The 18938-nt window shown below is 37.4% G+C and overlaps 1 protein-coding gene across 1 annotated transcript in view; it reads left to right on the top strand.

Annotated features, from left to right (window-relative positions):
- The window catches only part of exoc6 (exocyst complex component 6), a 40273-nt gene extending 24996 nt beyond the window's left edge, over positions 1-15277 (top strand). The window contains exons 20-23 of the mRNA XM_084567607.1: positions 4279-4420; positions 5049-5122; positions 7658-7770; positions 10206-15277. Of these exons, the coding sequence (XP_084423733.1) occupies positions 4279-4420; positions 5049-5122; positions 7658-7770; positions 10206-10332 (456 nt within the window). The 3' untranslated portion in view covers positions 10333-15277. The remainder of the gene's footprint in view (positions 1-4278; positions 4421-5048; positions 5123-7657; positions 7771-10205) is intronic.
- The last annotated feature ends 3661 nt before the right edge of the window (positions 15278-18938 follow it).

The following is an 18938-nucleotide window of genomic DNA, read 5'->3' on the forward strand; positions in this document are numbered from 1 at the left end:
TACAGATTTACATTTAAGCCGCAGATATGCCTCTGAATGAGATAGGTGACATCACTACAGCTGGAAAGATTTTCAACTATTCAGTGGATATACAGTCATGTTAAAAAATTAAGACACCCTGTGAGAGCTGTGTTGTTGTTTTGTTATACATATTTGACATATGGATATTTAATACAAATTTTAACAATACTGAGAATATAACAAATCAAGTAACACTGGAAAAAAGACTTCTTAAATCTTTCTGTGAAATGTTATTAAAAAAAAGTGCAATTAATAAGGACACCCCAACATTTATCCCCACATAAAATGGCTAAAATCACACACAGTTGTATCACATCAAGTGCACATGATTGGGACATCTTTACTCAGCATTATTACTGAGTTTTAGAGAATCTTAGCATGAAGGAGGCTTGCCCTATTTAAACCTCAGACATTCATTTTGGTGTGCTCTTGACTGCTGAAGTGAGAATGAATGCCAGGGTGAGATTGAAAGAGCTGTCTGAGACCACCAGAAAGAAGATTGTAGCAGCTTATGAGTCTGGTGAGGGATTTAAAAAGATCTCGAAAGATTTTAAAATCTGCCATTCCAAATATTCTACAAGTGAAGGACATTCAAAACAACTGCCAACATGCCCAGGTCTGGCCGTCCAAGCAAGTTCCCTTAGAGTGCAGACCGCAAAATGCTAAATGCTAATGCTATAAAAGAAGTTTCCAAAACCCCTAAAATGTCATCACGGGACCTACAGCATACAGGCGCTCTACTGTTGATATGAAAGTGCATGCCTCTACAATCAGAAAGAGACTGTGCAAGTTTAACTTTCATTGTAGGTGTGCAAGGAGGAAAACTTTGCTCTCTAAGATAATAATTTCCTTTGGACAGATTAGTTTAAAACTCAGTTGTTTGAACATGTGAGACTATCTGTGAATAAAATTAAGACTGAAGCGGAACTGGACAGTACAACATGAAAATGACCCAGAACATACCAGTGAATCCACCAAGCACTGTCTGAAAACTAAGAAATGGAGAGTCCTGGAATGGTAAAGTCAAAGCCCAGATCTTAATCCCATTGAGATGCAGTGGAGTGACTTGAAAGGGGCTGTACATGCAAGAAACCCCTCAAACATCTCCTAGCTGAAAGAATTCTATATATAGCTATTAGGGGGTAGCATGTGCTTACTTTTTTCTCAGTTAGAATATGGATTTTTGTTAAAATCTTTAGTTTAATGAGTAAACTAAGGTTATTTTTGTAGTTTACCTTCATTAAAATAACTTTAAATCCAGAGATAAGTAAAAACAAGATTAAACACTGATATGTGAGCATTTCTTAATAAAGAATGAAATATTTAATGGGGTGTCCTACTGTTTTCACATGACTGCAGAAGCATGAAACATATATCTAGTTGAATTGTAACAGTCTAACAGTGGTGTGAAGACATTTTATCGTATCACTTAATCATTTCAAAGCATCATTTTACCCCTTTAATTTATATTAGCAGCCTGCAATGCCCCTAATAACCAGGATGACACATTTCAGAGAAATAATACCCTGCACCCTTTGATTTTATGACAGGACTTAGTTAGTTTGGGTAGGGGTCTATGAGCTTGGCATGTCTTGACTTAAAAATATTTTGTCATTCATTCACATTTTCTTAACAAAGACAGCAAGAATTGTCAACTGACATGCAAACTGCATCATTAGGTACACTGACTATTTGCGGCTTTTTGTTTTCTTCTCTGCAGTCTCCTCCTACTTCTAGGGGGTTCTGTGTAACAAGCCATCTAAGACTTTTGTACTCCAAATTTAATTTCTGTGTGCGTGGCATCAAGCCAAGAACGTAGGCATCTGAGGAGGATTCTAAGTAATCCGTTTCTTTTTGAGAAGGCGTTTCCTTGCAGGATGACCTTACTATTAATGAGCAAAACATTTTCCCTCCTCCATGTGAACTTCTGCTACCACTAAATACAATAACCCTGCTTCTTGCTGCCACTTGCTTGCTATGTAATATGAGATGACTCTGGTTGACAAACATTGCCATTATTATTGTACTTGCTTGTCCTTTACTCTTTATCTCTTCAGTCCCTCTTTTTTCACCTTTTTTCAACACCATCACAATTATTAGGCAGTTTGTAGAAAATTGCGGCACTCATTGAGATATTTTATGATAGCTATGTGGAGATATATTTTACCAGTACACAGGCCAAAGGTAGTTAGACTACAAGGTTACGCGTGCAGGTCATGCATGACACTTGGTCAAGGGAAAACTCCTGACATGTTCTGACTTTTTTGTCAGTACCACATTTGGTGTGAAGCTAATTGAGATTAGAGTATTTTACCGCTGCCTCTTACTTCACACCTTCTCAACTTATACCTATACATCTAAATAATTTGATGTGGCTTTAGAAGTCATACCAGAACCAAATTTGTCACTGATTTCACAGTTATTTTAGAAATTGCAAACTTCACAAAAACAAAGGGCCAAAATTGTTTTCATAGAAATTTTGTTTCTAGCAGACTCTGCGTTAGTTCAAGTGTGAGCAAATATGTTTTTGTGTGGACACAGGGGCTGCCATGCCATGTGCAGCTATTGCCTTTCAGTTGTATACATGAAGATGGTGTTGACAGGGACGTTATGGAGCTGTAGGAAAAGAAGCATTTTTTCTTTTGAGAAGTGAAATACACACATTGACTTTCTTATTTCAAGAGTCTGTGGCTCTTGGGGTTAAAAAAATTCAATTTGTAATGTGTTGTTTAAATAACTTGCAATCCTTTTGAAAGCATGTATTCAAAAATCCATACAATTTCTTAGTTTAGACAATTGATATGTTGTATTTGTATTTGATGCGTTGTATTTGATACGTTTTATTATACTTGACCATGGGTTCACCATATCATACCTTTGTGTTTCTGCATGATTAACTGTGATAAAAGATTTTTTTCGTGCTGCTGTTCTCCTCCTGTTTGCCACAAACACTTGACATTAATTTACTGATTCATTCAAAGTTATTGTTAGTGTTAGTGTATTTGAATTAAGATTAACTTGTAGCAGTTCCACGTGTTTAAGTGTGGATATTGAAAACATACCAGATCCCACAAATCACAGGACCTCAAGTGGTGAAAGTAAACATACTAATAAGGTTTGTGGGTTGTAACATGAGTGTTTTCAATTGAGGTTACCTGCATGTGTTTGGCTGTGGTTTGTTTGTTTTGTCCTCTTTTTTATGTATGATGTTTTACAAAAAAACTAAAAAAAATGCAGTATAATTATTATAATTTTCTTTATTGTGTAGTAGCTCTACATTATGTTAGATCAAGGGTTGGGAATGTTTTCATCTTGTGAAGAGTGTCAGTTGGCATGTACCTTGTAAAGTAATTTCTTGGGTCAAGTGAAGTCATTACAATATCAAAGCAATAGACAGACTGTGTACGTAGTGGATGTTGAATTTCCAAAAGCTGCCAGGTCCAAGACAAAAATGGCTTTGTAGAAGGGAAAATAATTAGAATTAGAAAAAGACGAAGTTAAGCAAATCTTTCTAGTGCTAACGTGCCTAAGTCCAAGAAAGCAAGATTGCTGAGAACCAGGTGAAGGGGATAAAAAAACAAAGTTATAAGCAGGCAAGGGCTTGGTACATTTCCTCTTTGATGTGTGGGTAAAATAAATGTTTCTTTTTTACAGAACCAAGATTTAGTATACTGTTCTTGTGAAGTTAGTTGTAGTTGAAGACAACTTCAAATACCAGCAGTCTTTCACATGAATGGCTTACTCCACCTTTAACAGCTCTTTTGCTGCATATCTGGTAGTATGCTGGTGATGCATATGACGACATTTTGTCCAAGTGAGCACTGACGGTCATAAAATTATCTAGATAGAAAGGTGTTTTATTGAACTTTTGAAAACTGAAGAAAACTGAACATTTAGCTCCTGAAAAGCACACTATACCTTTTTCCAGAACCTATAGGACTCTTGGGCTGGATATTCCTGTATATGATTGGTTATTGTTATGACTTTTACATATTTTCACCAAACCATACGCTTATATATCTATACTGGCAGTTCTTCCAGGTTTTGATGATAATACCTAACATTGAATTTGCCAGTCTTACTCTTCTATTTTACCTTTATCTTATCGTCAAAAGCCATCCTTCTGTTCTTTGACCATTTAACATTGAACTCTTTGCATTCTCTGTTGTCCTTGCCCCTATCCTAATCTTTTTCATCTATTCCCCTCGTTTGCATCCTCTCTGTACCTCCCTCATCCCCCTATCTCTCTCTGTGCAGGGGAAAGTGGCCCAAACAGCTTGTATGTCAGCCTGTAAGCATCTGTCAACATCACTGATGCAGATGCTGCTGGACACGGAACTCAAACAGATCAGTATGGGGGCCATTCAACAGTTCAACTTAGATGTCATTCAGTGTGAATGTGAGTATGAATAATGCTGACATTAAATAAGAGACTTGTTTTTTCCTGTCCATCCCATCTATTTACACCAGTCAAAAACAAATCTATTTTTTTCCACCTCAGTTTAAATATATGTTCAACCTAAAGTAAGAAAAAGTGGCTAGAGAGGTATTCTCATATCTACAATGCAAAATCAAGATTATTACTCTCTTGCTCATACAACACAGTTTTTAATATGTTTTTGGCCCTGTTATGTTTCACTGATATATACTCTTTTACTTGTGTACATAGGCTAATATTAGCATGTTAATAGACTGTATGTACTGGCAGGTATGCCTGAAAGTACGACTGCTGTACAGAAATTCAAAGGCCATTTTGGAAGTCATTTAGAAATTGTGATAGAAATCATGAAATCACATCAGAGTTTAGTTATTTGTGTTTTCTTTATCTGATCCTGTCAGTAGATACATGGTCATACCTCTTAAATAATGAAAATTAATGGATTCTTAACTGAAGACTGTCTTACTTTTCCTTATAATAACTTTGTTGTGTTCTAAAAATAATGATCTTAACAAAAATAGCTTATGACGAACACAGTTTCTACTGTACAAAGTCTGAAATGACTGGTGGTGTTTTTATTTCTTCTCAGTGTTTGCCAGCTCAGAACCAGTCCCCGGTTTTCAAGGAGACACACTTCAGCTGGCCTTTATTGACCTACGACAGGTATAAAATGTCTTGCTGACTAGTACAGAAGATTTAGTTGTGTGAAGTTAGCTTGCACAAATTATTTTATTTGGAACTCATGTGTTTATTTGTTCTTTTATATATATGTATATGTAGGTGTGTGTGTGCATGCGTGTGTGTGTATACACACACTGTGCCACAGAGAAATGAGAAGGAGCTGCAAAGAGAATAAGGAAGAGTTTTAATTCAATTCAGTTAAATTCTAACCCAGCTCATATGGAGGGACCCATCTGCCAGTCAGGTAGAGACAGTAAAAGGAGAAGGGGATGGGAGGGGAGATGGAGAGAGGGACACACAGCAGATAGCTGAAGGCCCTACCTCCCATTCTTCTTTTTGAAACTCTAGGAGCCACATGTAAGCCCGCACTTGAAGTGATCTGTCGGGATAATATGGTACAAGGAGGTCTTCAAGATATGATGGAGCTAGGCTTTTAAGGGGCTTGTATGTAAGGAGGAGGAATTTTAAATTTATTCTAGATTTTAAAGGGAACCAATTAAGAGAAGCTAAAACTGGAGTAACCTGTTTAACTACATGATGAGTGTTAAGTGTAAACAGGAACACCCCCACCCTTTCACCCCCATGACCTCTGGTTAACCTGATTGAGATGTCCTTTACCTCACCCAAACTCAAAAGGCCTATTCAGACCTTATATTAAGATCCGATCTGGGCAATCCGATCGCAAGTGACCAACTTTATGCATCTCCAGATCCGACCTGAGTTTGGTGCTCTGTAAATAAACCCAGACATCATCAGGGGCTCAGTGGAATATTATAACAGCTGCTGTCTTAAATGGATCACTACAACTGCTCCAGAACTGAGAACAGCGCTGTTTTATGTGTTGACTTTGGCACAAACATTATTTATTGATCTCCGCCCTGATGTTAGTTGGACCCACACAAGACTCAGATTATGACCCTGTAAGTTTCCATACTTGCAGTAAACTCTGGTGAGAAAGGTAAATATAGACACCGGTGACTGAGGAAATACTACGCACGTGGCTCCTCATACATCGACATGATTGCATCAGTCATTAACACGAATTATACTTGTGTATTTATATTAAATACTTTAATCTGTAATTTCTTTACAGAATTAGAATACTTAGATTTATTTAATTGTAGTTAACTAACAGCTACAAGGACAGAATATTTAAAAGGCTCTCATTACTAATGAGCGAGGCAAAACTTCAGTGCCCTTCATAGCCCATCTTTAATGTGACTCAGGGCAAATTGCATTCACACTGACAAAGAAATGTGGACACATGCAACCCAGACCTTCTGGTCAGTGATCGGATACGATCTCAATGCGTCCTGGGGGTGTTTACTTCTGTCTTTTACATGATCGGATCACCCAGATTGGATCTTAATGCAAGGTTTGAACAGGCCCTAGGTCGCCCCTGTACATAGTTAAATTAAAGCCTGTTAAAAAACAGACAGGGCCCCCAGCACGCATTGAGATCATATTTGAGAGATCGGATCCCTGACTACATTTGGAGGTGGTCTTGGTCGTATTTGTCTGCATGTCTTTGCATTCATGTGGTAGTGTTAAAGAGCGCCTATACACAGCAGGAGTGCTCAAGTGTCGGTAGAGTTTTACCTCATTCATTCAGAAAAAAAAACATTAATAATGAGTGCCTTTTAAAACATTCTGTCCTTGTGGCTGTTTACTGACTAAAAAAATGGATAAAGCTGGCCACTTGGGATCAGATTGCCCAGACCATATCTTAGCAAGGTCTGGACAGGCCCTTTATGTTTGGGTGAGGTAAGGGTCATCTCCATCAGGTTAACCAGAGGTCATGGGGGTGGAGGTTTGAGGTGTCATTTTAAATGGTCCTGTTGACACTTAACACACATCATGTTGCTAATTCCCTCCATTATTCTCTTTGCAGCTCTCCCTCTGTCTTTTCTCTGTTCCACAGTGTGATACGATGACCGACACAGGAAGCACAAGCGTCTCCCAAGATTACAATGTTTGACACTGCCCCACATGTATATCACAAGTTTGCCTTAATTTCTTGGGGTTGGCTGCTGCATCACCAAGCTGGTGATACACAGGCTCTGAAAATCTAGCTTTTGCACCAAAGAGGTGAAAGTGGTGGTTTTGCAAATTACTAGCAATATCATCACAATCATGAAATACTAAAAGTGACACATGGGTAACCTGTGACAACAAACATGGATTGAGCATGTATTTACTTAAACCATAGAATGGCCCAAGTTTGTGATATTTATGATCCCAACTGTACACAAAATCTGTGGGCAATATCAGTGATTCTACCAGGTTACTCATTCATAGATTTTATCAGCTATAGTCACGTGATGTTAGTTACTTGAGATAATACCGACAAAATTATAAAGTACCACTATTGCTATTTGATACATTTGTATCACAAAAAGGAGTAGGTATACAGTAAAAATGGATGAAAAATGGTTAAGGTTTCATCAAGTATTTATTTTTTTATGAAATGCTCTGTGCTTGCATATCTCAGTGTTGTAAATTCATGTGTTACTCTAGCTCCTGGACCTGTTTATGGTGTGGGACTGGTCGACTTACCTGGCAGACTATGGTCAACCAACCTCCAAATACCTAAGAGTGAACCCAGCCACTGCCCTGGCTCTATTGGAGAAGTAGGTGCATGTGATGTTTGTGCATTGCTGGGTTTGGATTTCAGTTTTTAAAAGGAAAATTAACATTGACAATTCACATTTGAGCCGAGGTGAGGGATGTGCAAGTAAACAGCACATCCCACAGCACATTTAGAGCCTGTATGAAACAAATAGGCTGAAATATATTTTGAACATAGAGTAGTAGTGCTAAGATGGTCCACTTCAGATATAACACAAGAAAATTAGTTTATATTAAGATTTTCCAATCAGGATGGTTATTGTCCGTGCACTGCAGACACAAGGTCACCTACGCGTCTTCGGTGATGCATCTGTAATGAAAAACATGTGCAACCTTCTTTGAGTTTATCATTTATGTCAGTACGCATTTTTTGTCACCTGTTAGCCTTATTAATGTAATTTTCTAATGTCATAATGTCAGTCAAGCATACATTACATGTTCTATAGGCAAAATTAAAGGCAGAAAGAAAAAAAACCTGAAAATGTTTAGCAAAGGCTCAAATGAACATTTACTGAAAAAATTGCACATGCTGCTTATTTTAATAAAACTTAATTACAATAATTCAGCTGTATAACATATGAAAGCTTACTGTACATATGAATGTGATGATGCTGTGTCTCCCTGTTATTTTTGTGTTTGGGTTAATATGTTGTTCATTGGTTCCTCTAAATCTTTCCTCTCTGCTGCTTTTCTGCTGCTGCTCAGAGTGTATAGGGGGTACGTACAGCATCCTCACTGCTTTTCTTTCCTTTAATGCATGCATGCTCTGATATATCAAAAACTGTATAGTAGACATCATTGTATCAGATTCAGAAAACTTTATTTGTCCCCTGCGGGCAATTTAAGGCACAAGTGAGCAGCATAACGTGCAAGTACAGACATTTTAAGGAGCAAAAACCAAAAATAGAACAAATGCAAAGTACATACAAGTTACCTTCCCATAAATGTTTTAACTATCCAGAATGTCCATGAGAATATAAACCGACTGTCGGAGTAAAGTGACGAAAGTGCAGATGTGGCCCTTCTCCTCTGAGTTCTGGAGGCACGGCAGTAGAGCTGTCGTCCAGAGGGGAGCCACTGAAATGCAGTGCATCTCCTCTGCACTGTATAGAGTATATTGTATCCTCTTTAGCTAGAAATAAGTTTTTTGGAAGTCCCTACAATTTACCTTTCTTCACACTAGAAGTGTGGCCATAGCATTAAACTCCTTCGACAAAAATGATAGACTCTAGTAATGTTAGTAGACCTCCAGTTAGGGTGGCAGATGCTGTGCAAATGTTATTAAACTTGTGCAACATGTTGATACATATCATGCTATATTAGCCTTCCTTCATGATCATAACTTACTACTTCTGCTCACACTGTATGGGTCAATTGACAGGCCACCATGTAGAGCTGATGAAGAAGGGGTAGTCAATTGCTTGCAATCTGCAACCTCACCACTAGATGCCACTCAACCCTATACACAAGTTATCTAAGTTCCTTTGTGGTTGCCTTAAGGGACATTTTTGTATTTGATTTATTCTTTAGAGTAAAGTGCTTAGTCCATTCTTTTAGACGATTTGTAGCACTGGTGACACAAAAATTGTGACCGTTATTAGTCATCAGTTGGACCTATAGTGACATATACAGGACATATAGAAGAAGATGACCAAAGAAGATGCAATATGTATTACAGTAGAACATTTTGTGGTCGCCATGTTTTCACTCATTGGCTGCATTTCCATAAACACATTTAATTTACATTGTATGAGAAAAGATGAATGGAAATGGCATAGTACATTTTTTTGAAAACTTATTAGGTGGTAAACATTTAACTCACATGAAGTCATATAGCCCTTGTTGTATGCACTAGTATTGTTGCATTTCATTGTCTTCACATAATACATAACCAATATCAACTAATACAAAATAATAATTACAACATGCCCAATAGGATATTTTTTTTCTATATTGAACTCATTTTTTTCCATAGATGCCAAAAGTGATTGGATTTGTTTCTTCTTTTTCTTTATGGTTTTATTGACAAATAATACTTTTTTTATTTTAGATTGCAGCAATAGACAACAAGTAGCAATACTGCCACCTTCTGACAACAGAATAATCTTTATAGGATATTTATTGCTCATAGTGATCAGGAGAACGCCTTCACTCTAGAATGTGTTTTCTCTTACATCACCTATAAACCAACATAGAGTCTGCTTGGAAATACAGCTGTTAAGTCTGCTACTCTGGACTGACAGCATTTACACTAACCCAAGCAAAGGTGCCTGCATTCATTGAACCAAACAGATTACATGTTAAAAAAAACATCCTCAATGCTTAGAGATACCTCTTTGCAAAAGAAAAGCCATTCATCCCCACTAAGAAAGTGTTCATTTATCTTACTGCATTCAAACATTTGAGTGACTCTGTCCCCGTCTATCTTTGTATCCAGGATGAAGGACACCAATAAGAAGAACAACATATTCTCTCAGTTCCGGAAGAACGACAGAGACAAACAGAAGTTGATAGAGACTGTGGTGAAACAGCTGCGGAGCCTGGTCAACGGCATGTCATCCTAAATACACACACACAGGAGTGATGTGTGTGTCACATAGAGATATGGGTGAAACATGCATGCAGTCATGTGCACACGCTGATCTGCAGAGAAACTCAGAGAAAGGTCATTTTGACACCTGTAAATACGTTACAACAAAGAAACACATTGTGAACTCTCTCACACACAGAGAAATACTTACAAAAGGGACGAGCAGACTGTCGCACACACTTCACATGAAGTCGCAGCAGCACACACACTGTATGAGGCATTCAGGGATTTGACTCCTAACTAATAAATCACACTCACATATGAAGTCATGTGTGTAAGACATATGACTGTGTAAATGACACCCACTAAATAGTTTCCTGGACACTTCACAGGAATAAACAGTAAAATATTTGTAAAGTATTTTTAATGGCTATGAGAACATAAATTATGTTTTGTACATTTGTGAAAGTGCAATGATGAGTTGCAGAGGGAGTCTGAAGTAGCACCTGAGTAACTATACAAGTGTTCGGGCAATGAGTTTCCGGCCAACATCTGCTGCACCACAAGTCATATCTGAACGTCCTTATTAGAAACACACATCAGTCTGTGTGTCAGTTAAACCAGTTGCTCATTCATTTATAAATTTCATTCCCTACTGCCAATAGACAAGGCTTCTTTTTGTGTTTTTTTTTTGTTTTGTTTTTTTAGTATATCGTGTGTAATGTCACAGATGCACCAGAAATAAGCAAAAAGCAGCCTGGATATCAGTAATTATGTGACAGAGGTTTCTTTTTTATATCTTTTACTTAAGTCAATTAAGTAATTAAGTACTTAATTAAATACTTAATTCAATGCCAACTGAATAACGTTCAGGTGCTGCTTGAAAGGACATAAATGGAATTTGTGGCATGAGATGGCAAAGAGTCAAGGGAAGAGTTAAATACTAGTAATGCAGGCTGATTGTACCCTTTCCCACCAAAGACAAAAAATAAGTCCTGCTATGGAAATCAAATCTACCCTTACTGTGGAGTCGAGTGATTTAATTACTGTCAGTTTAGTTTCAAATAGAACTGAACCAATCAGCTTGCTTGGTGCTGAAGCTTGTTCCCTTCTTAAGCCATTACTCACTTCTTTGCACAAACTCACACAGGCATTTACACATATGTTGAGGGACATGTAATATCTACCTAAATGGTCACCGTTTCACGGGTCTTCCAGCTCCACATAGGGATTTTTGAATTCATGATGGAATCAAGCCTTTAATGTGATTTAATATATGATAACATGATAACCAGTTAAGAACAGAACAACTCATCATTCATATTATACTTATTAAACCATTTTTAAATGGGTACTGTGGTATGACAACATCTTAATGCTTCTGTTGGTTGTCACCCATATGGATAAGGAAATGTAGTCAAGGATGGTTCTGGCAAAGACCAAAGGAACTCATTGTCCAAACACTTCAGTTACTGTGTGTTGTGTGCAAAAACAATATGATGCTGGGGCCATGCATGGATGGACGATCATTTGAATGGATGATGACATCATGAATGATGTCCATGAAAAAAAAAAAATGTTTTGGTGGCTTTGCTTGCTATTTCTATTTTTTCTGCCTCTCAGTGTACATTCATGGCCACCCTCCAACACAACCACACAGTGACTGGACACGAAGGAGTTCAGTGTGTGCTCCATCACATAATAACATGTTTGGAGACTGAAATAGCCTACATTTTACATTTTACACCCAGATTGCATTTGTAATCTTCAATCCGAGAGTGTCAAAAATGTGGATGAATATTTGTAAGGGAGCTTTTTAAGATTTAAGATTCCTCTTGTGTGCATACACAGGTTGGATGACATAACGCCAAAATTTAAATCCCACCTATAATCCACTACTCGAAAAAATTTGTTTGCAGGCATGCATAATGTAGATACTCACTGGTATGAAAAAATGTAAGTACAGTTTGCTCTTCTGGAAGCCACTTAGTGTGCAGTAAAGATGCTGTTGGCTGTCATGTGACCTCAAACTACAATGCCATAGCCACGCATCCGTAGTCTCCTGCATTGCATGTTGAAATCCAACAGTTATAAAATCGACAAAAGTCTGATAAGGAAAATAATTTCTATTATCCACATCACATGTTAATACCAGGCAGAGATTGGGTCAGTGGCCATTCAGCGGTGTTAAAGCGTACATTCACGGCAAACCCTCCATGCCCTTTCCCTCACTTGTAGGATTAAAAACATAATTTAATACAAAGTTATTTACAAAATTCATGTACCTTTGTGTCGATTCATTTCCTATTTGAAATGAAAATAATACAGTTAAAATGGGATTTTTTTAATGCCAGTGGTTTTCCATTTAATTTGGTTCTCAAAATCCAATTTTATGTTATCTCATTTTTCATTTGAGTAGAACACTTTTTGCAAAATGCACTATTAGGGCAGTCGCCGTTCCTATAAAAAGATGAAATAACACATGAAATAACATATTAGACACATCGTGAGGTTACTGCTGTGTTTCAGTGTGCCCACTGGAAGTCGTAAATTGCTCAGCCTATTTTTAATTTTGTCAAAAAGTGATGAAAAACTAAGACAAGCTGTATTATAGCAAATTTAATTTCTGTTTTGGCAGATATAAAATTTAATTAGCTGTGATGATACAAAAATTTGACTGCTGTAGGCAGCTATTGACTGTCAATAGGAATGATGGCCAGTGTTGCTGGCCAGCGTTTCTCTTAGCATTACATTACAATGTACAGTATATCCCTTGCCTTTGATTACTCTACTTAACCATAACAGTGAACGAAAACTCAAGCAGCATGCAGTCGTAAACGTTCATAATAGGTAGGTAGAGTCCTCGAAGTGCCAAACACTGCAGTACCTTGAAAAGCTGCTAGAGGCTGGTTTCAAAAGTGAGTCAGTCCTACAGACATCCATGTTAAAAGGTCCGGCTTCGCAGCAGAAATAAACATGCCTGATCCAAAATACGGTTTTGGTCTCTGTAACTAATTTCCCTTTTACAGGGGTGTGTTCTTATAAAATGCCACCAAATTTTATCAGTTAAGAGTTATGTATAATTAAGGTACACGTGGGTGTCCTCACAAACTGCTAACTGTCTGCCTGTTTGTCAACCGTCATGCTTCACCTCTTTAAACTTAAATTCTTTTTTGATTGTACAGAAATACTCCACTGCACTCAGGTGATGGAAATTACATTGTTACTCCTCTGTTCATTACTGCTTAAAGCTCACCCATACAATTTGATTGGCCCAGTTTATGTTTGCCGAGAACAGTAACCAATGAAGAGATGCCAGGCCAAAAATCTGGCTTCCATGATAGATTTGATATAATTTATTTCTAAATTAATTAGCTTTTTCCTGTTTTTCATTTTCCAATTTTTATTTCATAATAGAAAATCAATTAAGAAGAGCAGATTCTACAGTACATGGAGCTTGTAACGATTTAGGTGATTATGTATACATATGCTGTATATTTAACATCTTAATAACATGCATCACTTCAAGTGTTTTGCTTTTTGTTCCTCAGGGTGAAATGAAGCTTTAGAATCATATAACCCATAAAGCACAGCAATAATGAATTGGTTCATTTATCGCCTGATGACAAGCCTTTTATAATGAGACTGTTTTTATTCAGCTGATGTTTTTTGGGGTCTCTGCTCTCCTTTCAGTAGACCTTTCTTCATCGGAAATGAATTTAAAATTTTCCTTATAGATTTGTTTAGGTTTTAGTTTTCTTTTGTTTTGGTTTATTTTCTGTGTGTTTTTTTAATAGTTGCTTGTAAATGACAGTGTATATAGTGCATATTTTATAAAGAAAATATTACAGCAGCTTGTCTGCTGTGAACCGAATTGGAGGTTGACACTGTGGCATGCACCTCCAATAACACCTAAAGCAAATATGTAATTTATAATGGTTTAATTTTATGTTTGTTGCTTACTTGAGGAACACAGTTGTGTGTAACATGATGAGCTCAGTGATTTACGCAGTAACTTCTCTTTACTCATCTGCATTGGTAAAATATGAAGATGCTATACTGTGCTTTAGCATGCAACCTGAATAACATTCCAATATGAAATATTTATATAATGGTCCTAAACATTTCAACTTTCACCACTTCAGTCTCAGTTGAAAGGTTTTTGTGAAAATACTTCCTCTTTAGGTTTTACCCCACTGGCTTCTTCTGGTTTAGGAGTATGTACAGAGCCTATACCATTCTTATCTCCGGCTCTGTGACCATACATTCTCAAGCCGGCATTTTAAAAATTAAAAAAATAAGCTGCACTAATCCTAATAACTTCAGACCAGGTAAAACCTGCAGAATACTATACAGACTCTGCAACCATAATGTACAAAGCCTATAGAAACAAAGAAAATTTGAAAATATCCCAAAATGTTTTTAATCCTGGTTTAGGTGGACAGTGCATACCTCTGAAGGTGGTTTACTGTGTTTAAGAAAACAAAAGACTCATGACTCTGGAGTTCAATCTGTACTGAAATATTCGTTATTCTGGATTTACCAAGACAGACACTAAACACAGACCGACTGTGGCATTTTTATATAAATGAATTTCTAGGGGACAGGGTTGTAAAAACAAGCAAATAAGAATTAAATAGCTCATGCTGCCTGCGTTTAATATACGTTCGGCATGTGTCACATCAACCTCAAAAAGCTTAATCAATGAAGGAGATTCACACTTTTCAAATTAACAAAACAATGTAATATTTCTTGCCTTCCGCAGAAGTGAAGAGAGGGTACATTTGGATATTCAAAGGAATCCTTGCTTTGCCTTGTTTAATATGAAGCCCTGACTGAGAGTTTGCTGTTTTAATTTTGTGTGCTGTAATAAACGTTTATTCAACAGAGATGTTTGGTTGTTGTTTAGCATGCCGTTGCATTCAGAAGAACTCAATGTCCAACTAAATTTTGGACAGGTGTGGATATTTAAGAATGATCACTACTTCACTATTTTCATTTTGATGACATTGTGGATTTAACAGTATAAAATAGGCATGGTGTATTTGGGAGATTAAGTTGTGAATTACAAGGTATAATAAACTCATTCATCAATTATTCATTGTAAGGAAAATAGAGAGCATGTTAGTTGCCACAGTTATACCTGCTAATTATATTAGAGTTGTGAAAGAAATACAAACAATTAGATAAGTTAAAACTGTTTATTAAGTGGTGATAATATATATTTTACAAAGAGCAAACTAACTAATATACAAAAAAATGTTATATGATCATTTCACTGCCTCATCGTTGGGGCTAGTTAAATCTTCTTGTCAATACTATGTTTTTTGTTGAGTTTACCTGTTGCTTAATGTCAAAAAATGAATGAATGAAAAAGAAATGAGGACAGGAGAGGGAGCTCCTACACAGCAGTACACTCCTGCTCAGGAGCATGCACTCAGGGCTGCGTTTGAAGTATTCACACTTAAAGTGATAAAAACTTTTATTAGCAACAGGAATTAAACAGAAAGTAAGAGGTGACATTTAGGCTGTATTTGTTTTCACTTTCGAAAAAGAAGTTTGATGAATCGGCTATTATAAATTGCCTCACTAATCCTAATTACTACGGGCCTCTGGAACTACAGTTTGTGCTGCTTTATACGTGTACCTAAAGCAACATTGTATTCAACTTAAGTGTTGCTGTATTTCAGCGATTCAGCTGCTAGTGATTTGGTTTTATTTTTATTTTTATTTTTTTTCTTGGCCTATAATCCTCAGCTTTAACCTAATGGGAAAATACAGTGCTTCCAAAAAATGCATCTAAAGGAGGATAAGCCACAAGTCACACGTTGGGATGACCAGACTAACAATCTACTAAACTAAACTAAACTATCCATACTATTATTGTAGTTGGTCTGATGTACAGCTATAGATCTTAGTAAATAGATTTTGCTCATAAGACTAGCAAACCAAAGTTTACTGTTTAATAGTAAAGTGCATGTCCTGTTCCAGTGGGTTCAGGAAAGTTCTCTGGCTGTTACAAACTCATGCTTATTAGAGGGTGCATGCTTGGGATACTTCACCCTCCATCGCTACCCTCATGGCACATAGTTCTGTTTATAACTGTTGACAGTCTGATTTGCAGACAATCTACTGTAACATGACAGTGGAATATGGGATGTAGAAATCTAAGAGACAAATAACTGAAAACATGGACAGGTAAAACCAAAGTTAGAGGACATTGTGAAAAGTTAAGTCTTTATCTGTAATTTTGGTGCAGTGGCCCTGAAAAGCCATAAGATGCAAAGTGATGATTCCTCATGTTTAACTACCACCAGTCACAATATAAGGGTAAGCTCCCTTCCCTCCTCCTGTCTCAAACACAAAGACAGAAACTCTTCTTGATCTGGGAAGGTTCTCTGACATCTTCGAGCTTCCTCTTAGGGCCTTGCTCCCACCACACAGACGCTAACTGCGAAACAGCAAGTGAACTTTGGCCTGGGTCAGCGTTTGAATACAAGGATCCCTGTTGCCGCAGATGTAATGAGGCGAGAGACATTTGGTGAGCTCTATTATCACTGGACAGCAGCCTCCCTGTTAACACACACAGAGAAAAGTGAGTTGTTCCTGTGCACCCTCACAGTATTTATCATGTGACAGTAAAGTAAAATAAGACCCTATTGCTGATATTTGAGAGAGCCACTGATCAGATTAGTTACCATGGGAGGTCAGTCAGAGATATTCTGTGGAAGGAGAGATGTTCACTGGGGAACATCACTATCTCAGTTTTGTTTAAATAACTGGTAAAAATTGAATTATTTTTAAGGATGGCTGTGTAGATACAAAACCAATATTTTTATTTCATTTAAATGATGTAATACTGTATTTGAGAGACACATTATTGGACTGTATATTGAACTGTGTATTTTGCTACAGTGGATACACTGGAAAAGAAATGATCCCATCAAAACTATTAATACATCTTCTAATAATGATGGTTTCATAAAATAATAATAAATCTTATAATAAGTTTTTGCATAATTTTGCAAAATAAAATGTCCATTCTCTGTCTGCATAATCATATCTTATACTAAACCCAAAAATATCACAATAACTAAAACATTGTCATACTATAAACCTTCATAAGCTACAGCTGTAATTTAACTCATGATATCTAAAAGTTTCAACATTTTTTTCTGATCTTCACAATCTGGTCCTCCACATTCATGCAATTTGCAAAATGCTGTAAAACATTTCAATTTGGAGATAAAATTATCATGAATGTAACATCCTTAGTAAATGTCAGGTAAAACAGCCTTTGAATTCCCTTGAACAACACCGTAAGGCTGCTCTCAGTCAGTCCCAGAGTGTCAGTCTAGTAAATGGTAAACAGTCTTGTTTTATTATAGTGTCTTTCTACTTGTTGGTCACATTTAAGTCACAGGTGTGGGGTGGGCCAGGCTGATCAGGGCATTGGCATCCTTCATGAGTAGAGGCACTGCAATAATGCAGAGCACCGTGCGCTGACCAGACCACCAGACAGAGCTGCACCTCACATTCTTACAGGGCTGATGTGGTACCTCAGACACTAAACCTGCCTTGATCCATCCACAAACCTCTTTGGGTTGCCAGTGAGCCCAGCCTGCTGCAGATGTCACTGTTGATGATCACATCATGCAAATAGGTGACAGCCCTCAGCACCTGATCTGTGAGATGTGAAAAGGCAGCTAGGGTACAAAACAATACACAAGGAAAGATCCCAAATTGGGATAAACTGAAAAAACTCAAAGTAATATTCTAGAGGCATTTGGCATTTGAAAAACTGAGCTTACTGGGGGTCCTGGACCTGGAGTAAATTCTCCCATGACAGTTGCCGAAGTCATGGAGTTTTGCTCTCAGCTCTCCTTGCCCTCACTGCTCTCCATTTAAGAAGAACCTTCTTTGCCATATCGCTGCTAATCTCTGCATCTCTTTACACCACTTTAACCTCTTAATTTCTTCTACTTTATCGTTTGGTTGCATTTCCTGACAGTTTCATTTTCACTTCCACTCATTTCCACTCATATTTTTTAACATACAAGGCTGACTTCACTAGTCATGAGGAGTTAAGCCTGTAAGCAATATCTTTTCTGAATTTTAAAATACTGTTTCAGTGCAAATAAAACCTGCTCGTTTTTCCAAATACCTGGCAGGGCGCTGCATTCACAAAAAATGGAGACCGTATCTCATAATAATGACCTGTAACTTTGACAGGTAATTATGATCACAAGGTGATTAACAGTCATTGCCATTGGGGCAGTGGCACTACCTGATTTGCTGTATATAAGCTCAGATATCAATACGTCATGTGTTTCCACTTTAGAAAAAGAAATATGATGAACCACCTATTAACAGTTGCTGTTATGTATATATATATAAAGTCAGCTGAAATGGTTTTCCAACGGTCTTGAAGGAGTTCCCAGAGATGCTGAGCAACTTGTTGGCCCTTTTGGCTTCACTCTGTGGTCCATCTCATCCCAAACTATCTGGATTGGGTTTAGGTCAGGAGTCTGGAGACTGTGGAGGCCAGGTCATCTGGCGCAGCACTCCGTCACTCTCCTTCTTGGTCAAATAGCCTGGAGGTGTGTTTGGGGTCTTTGAGGTGTTGAAAAGTAAATGATG

This window comes from Chelon labrosus (assembly GCF_963514085.1).
Source record: "Chelon labrosus genome assembly, chromosome: 19".
Taxonomy (NCBI): Eukaryota; Metazoa; Chordata; class Actinopteri; order Mugiliformes; family Mugilidae; genus Chelon; species Chelon labrosus.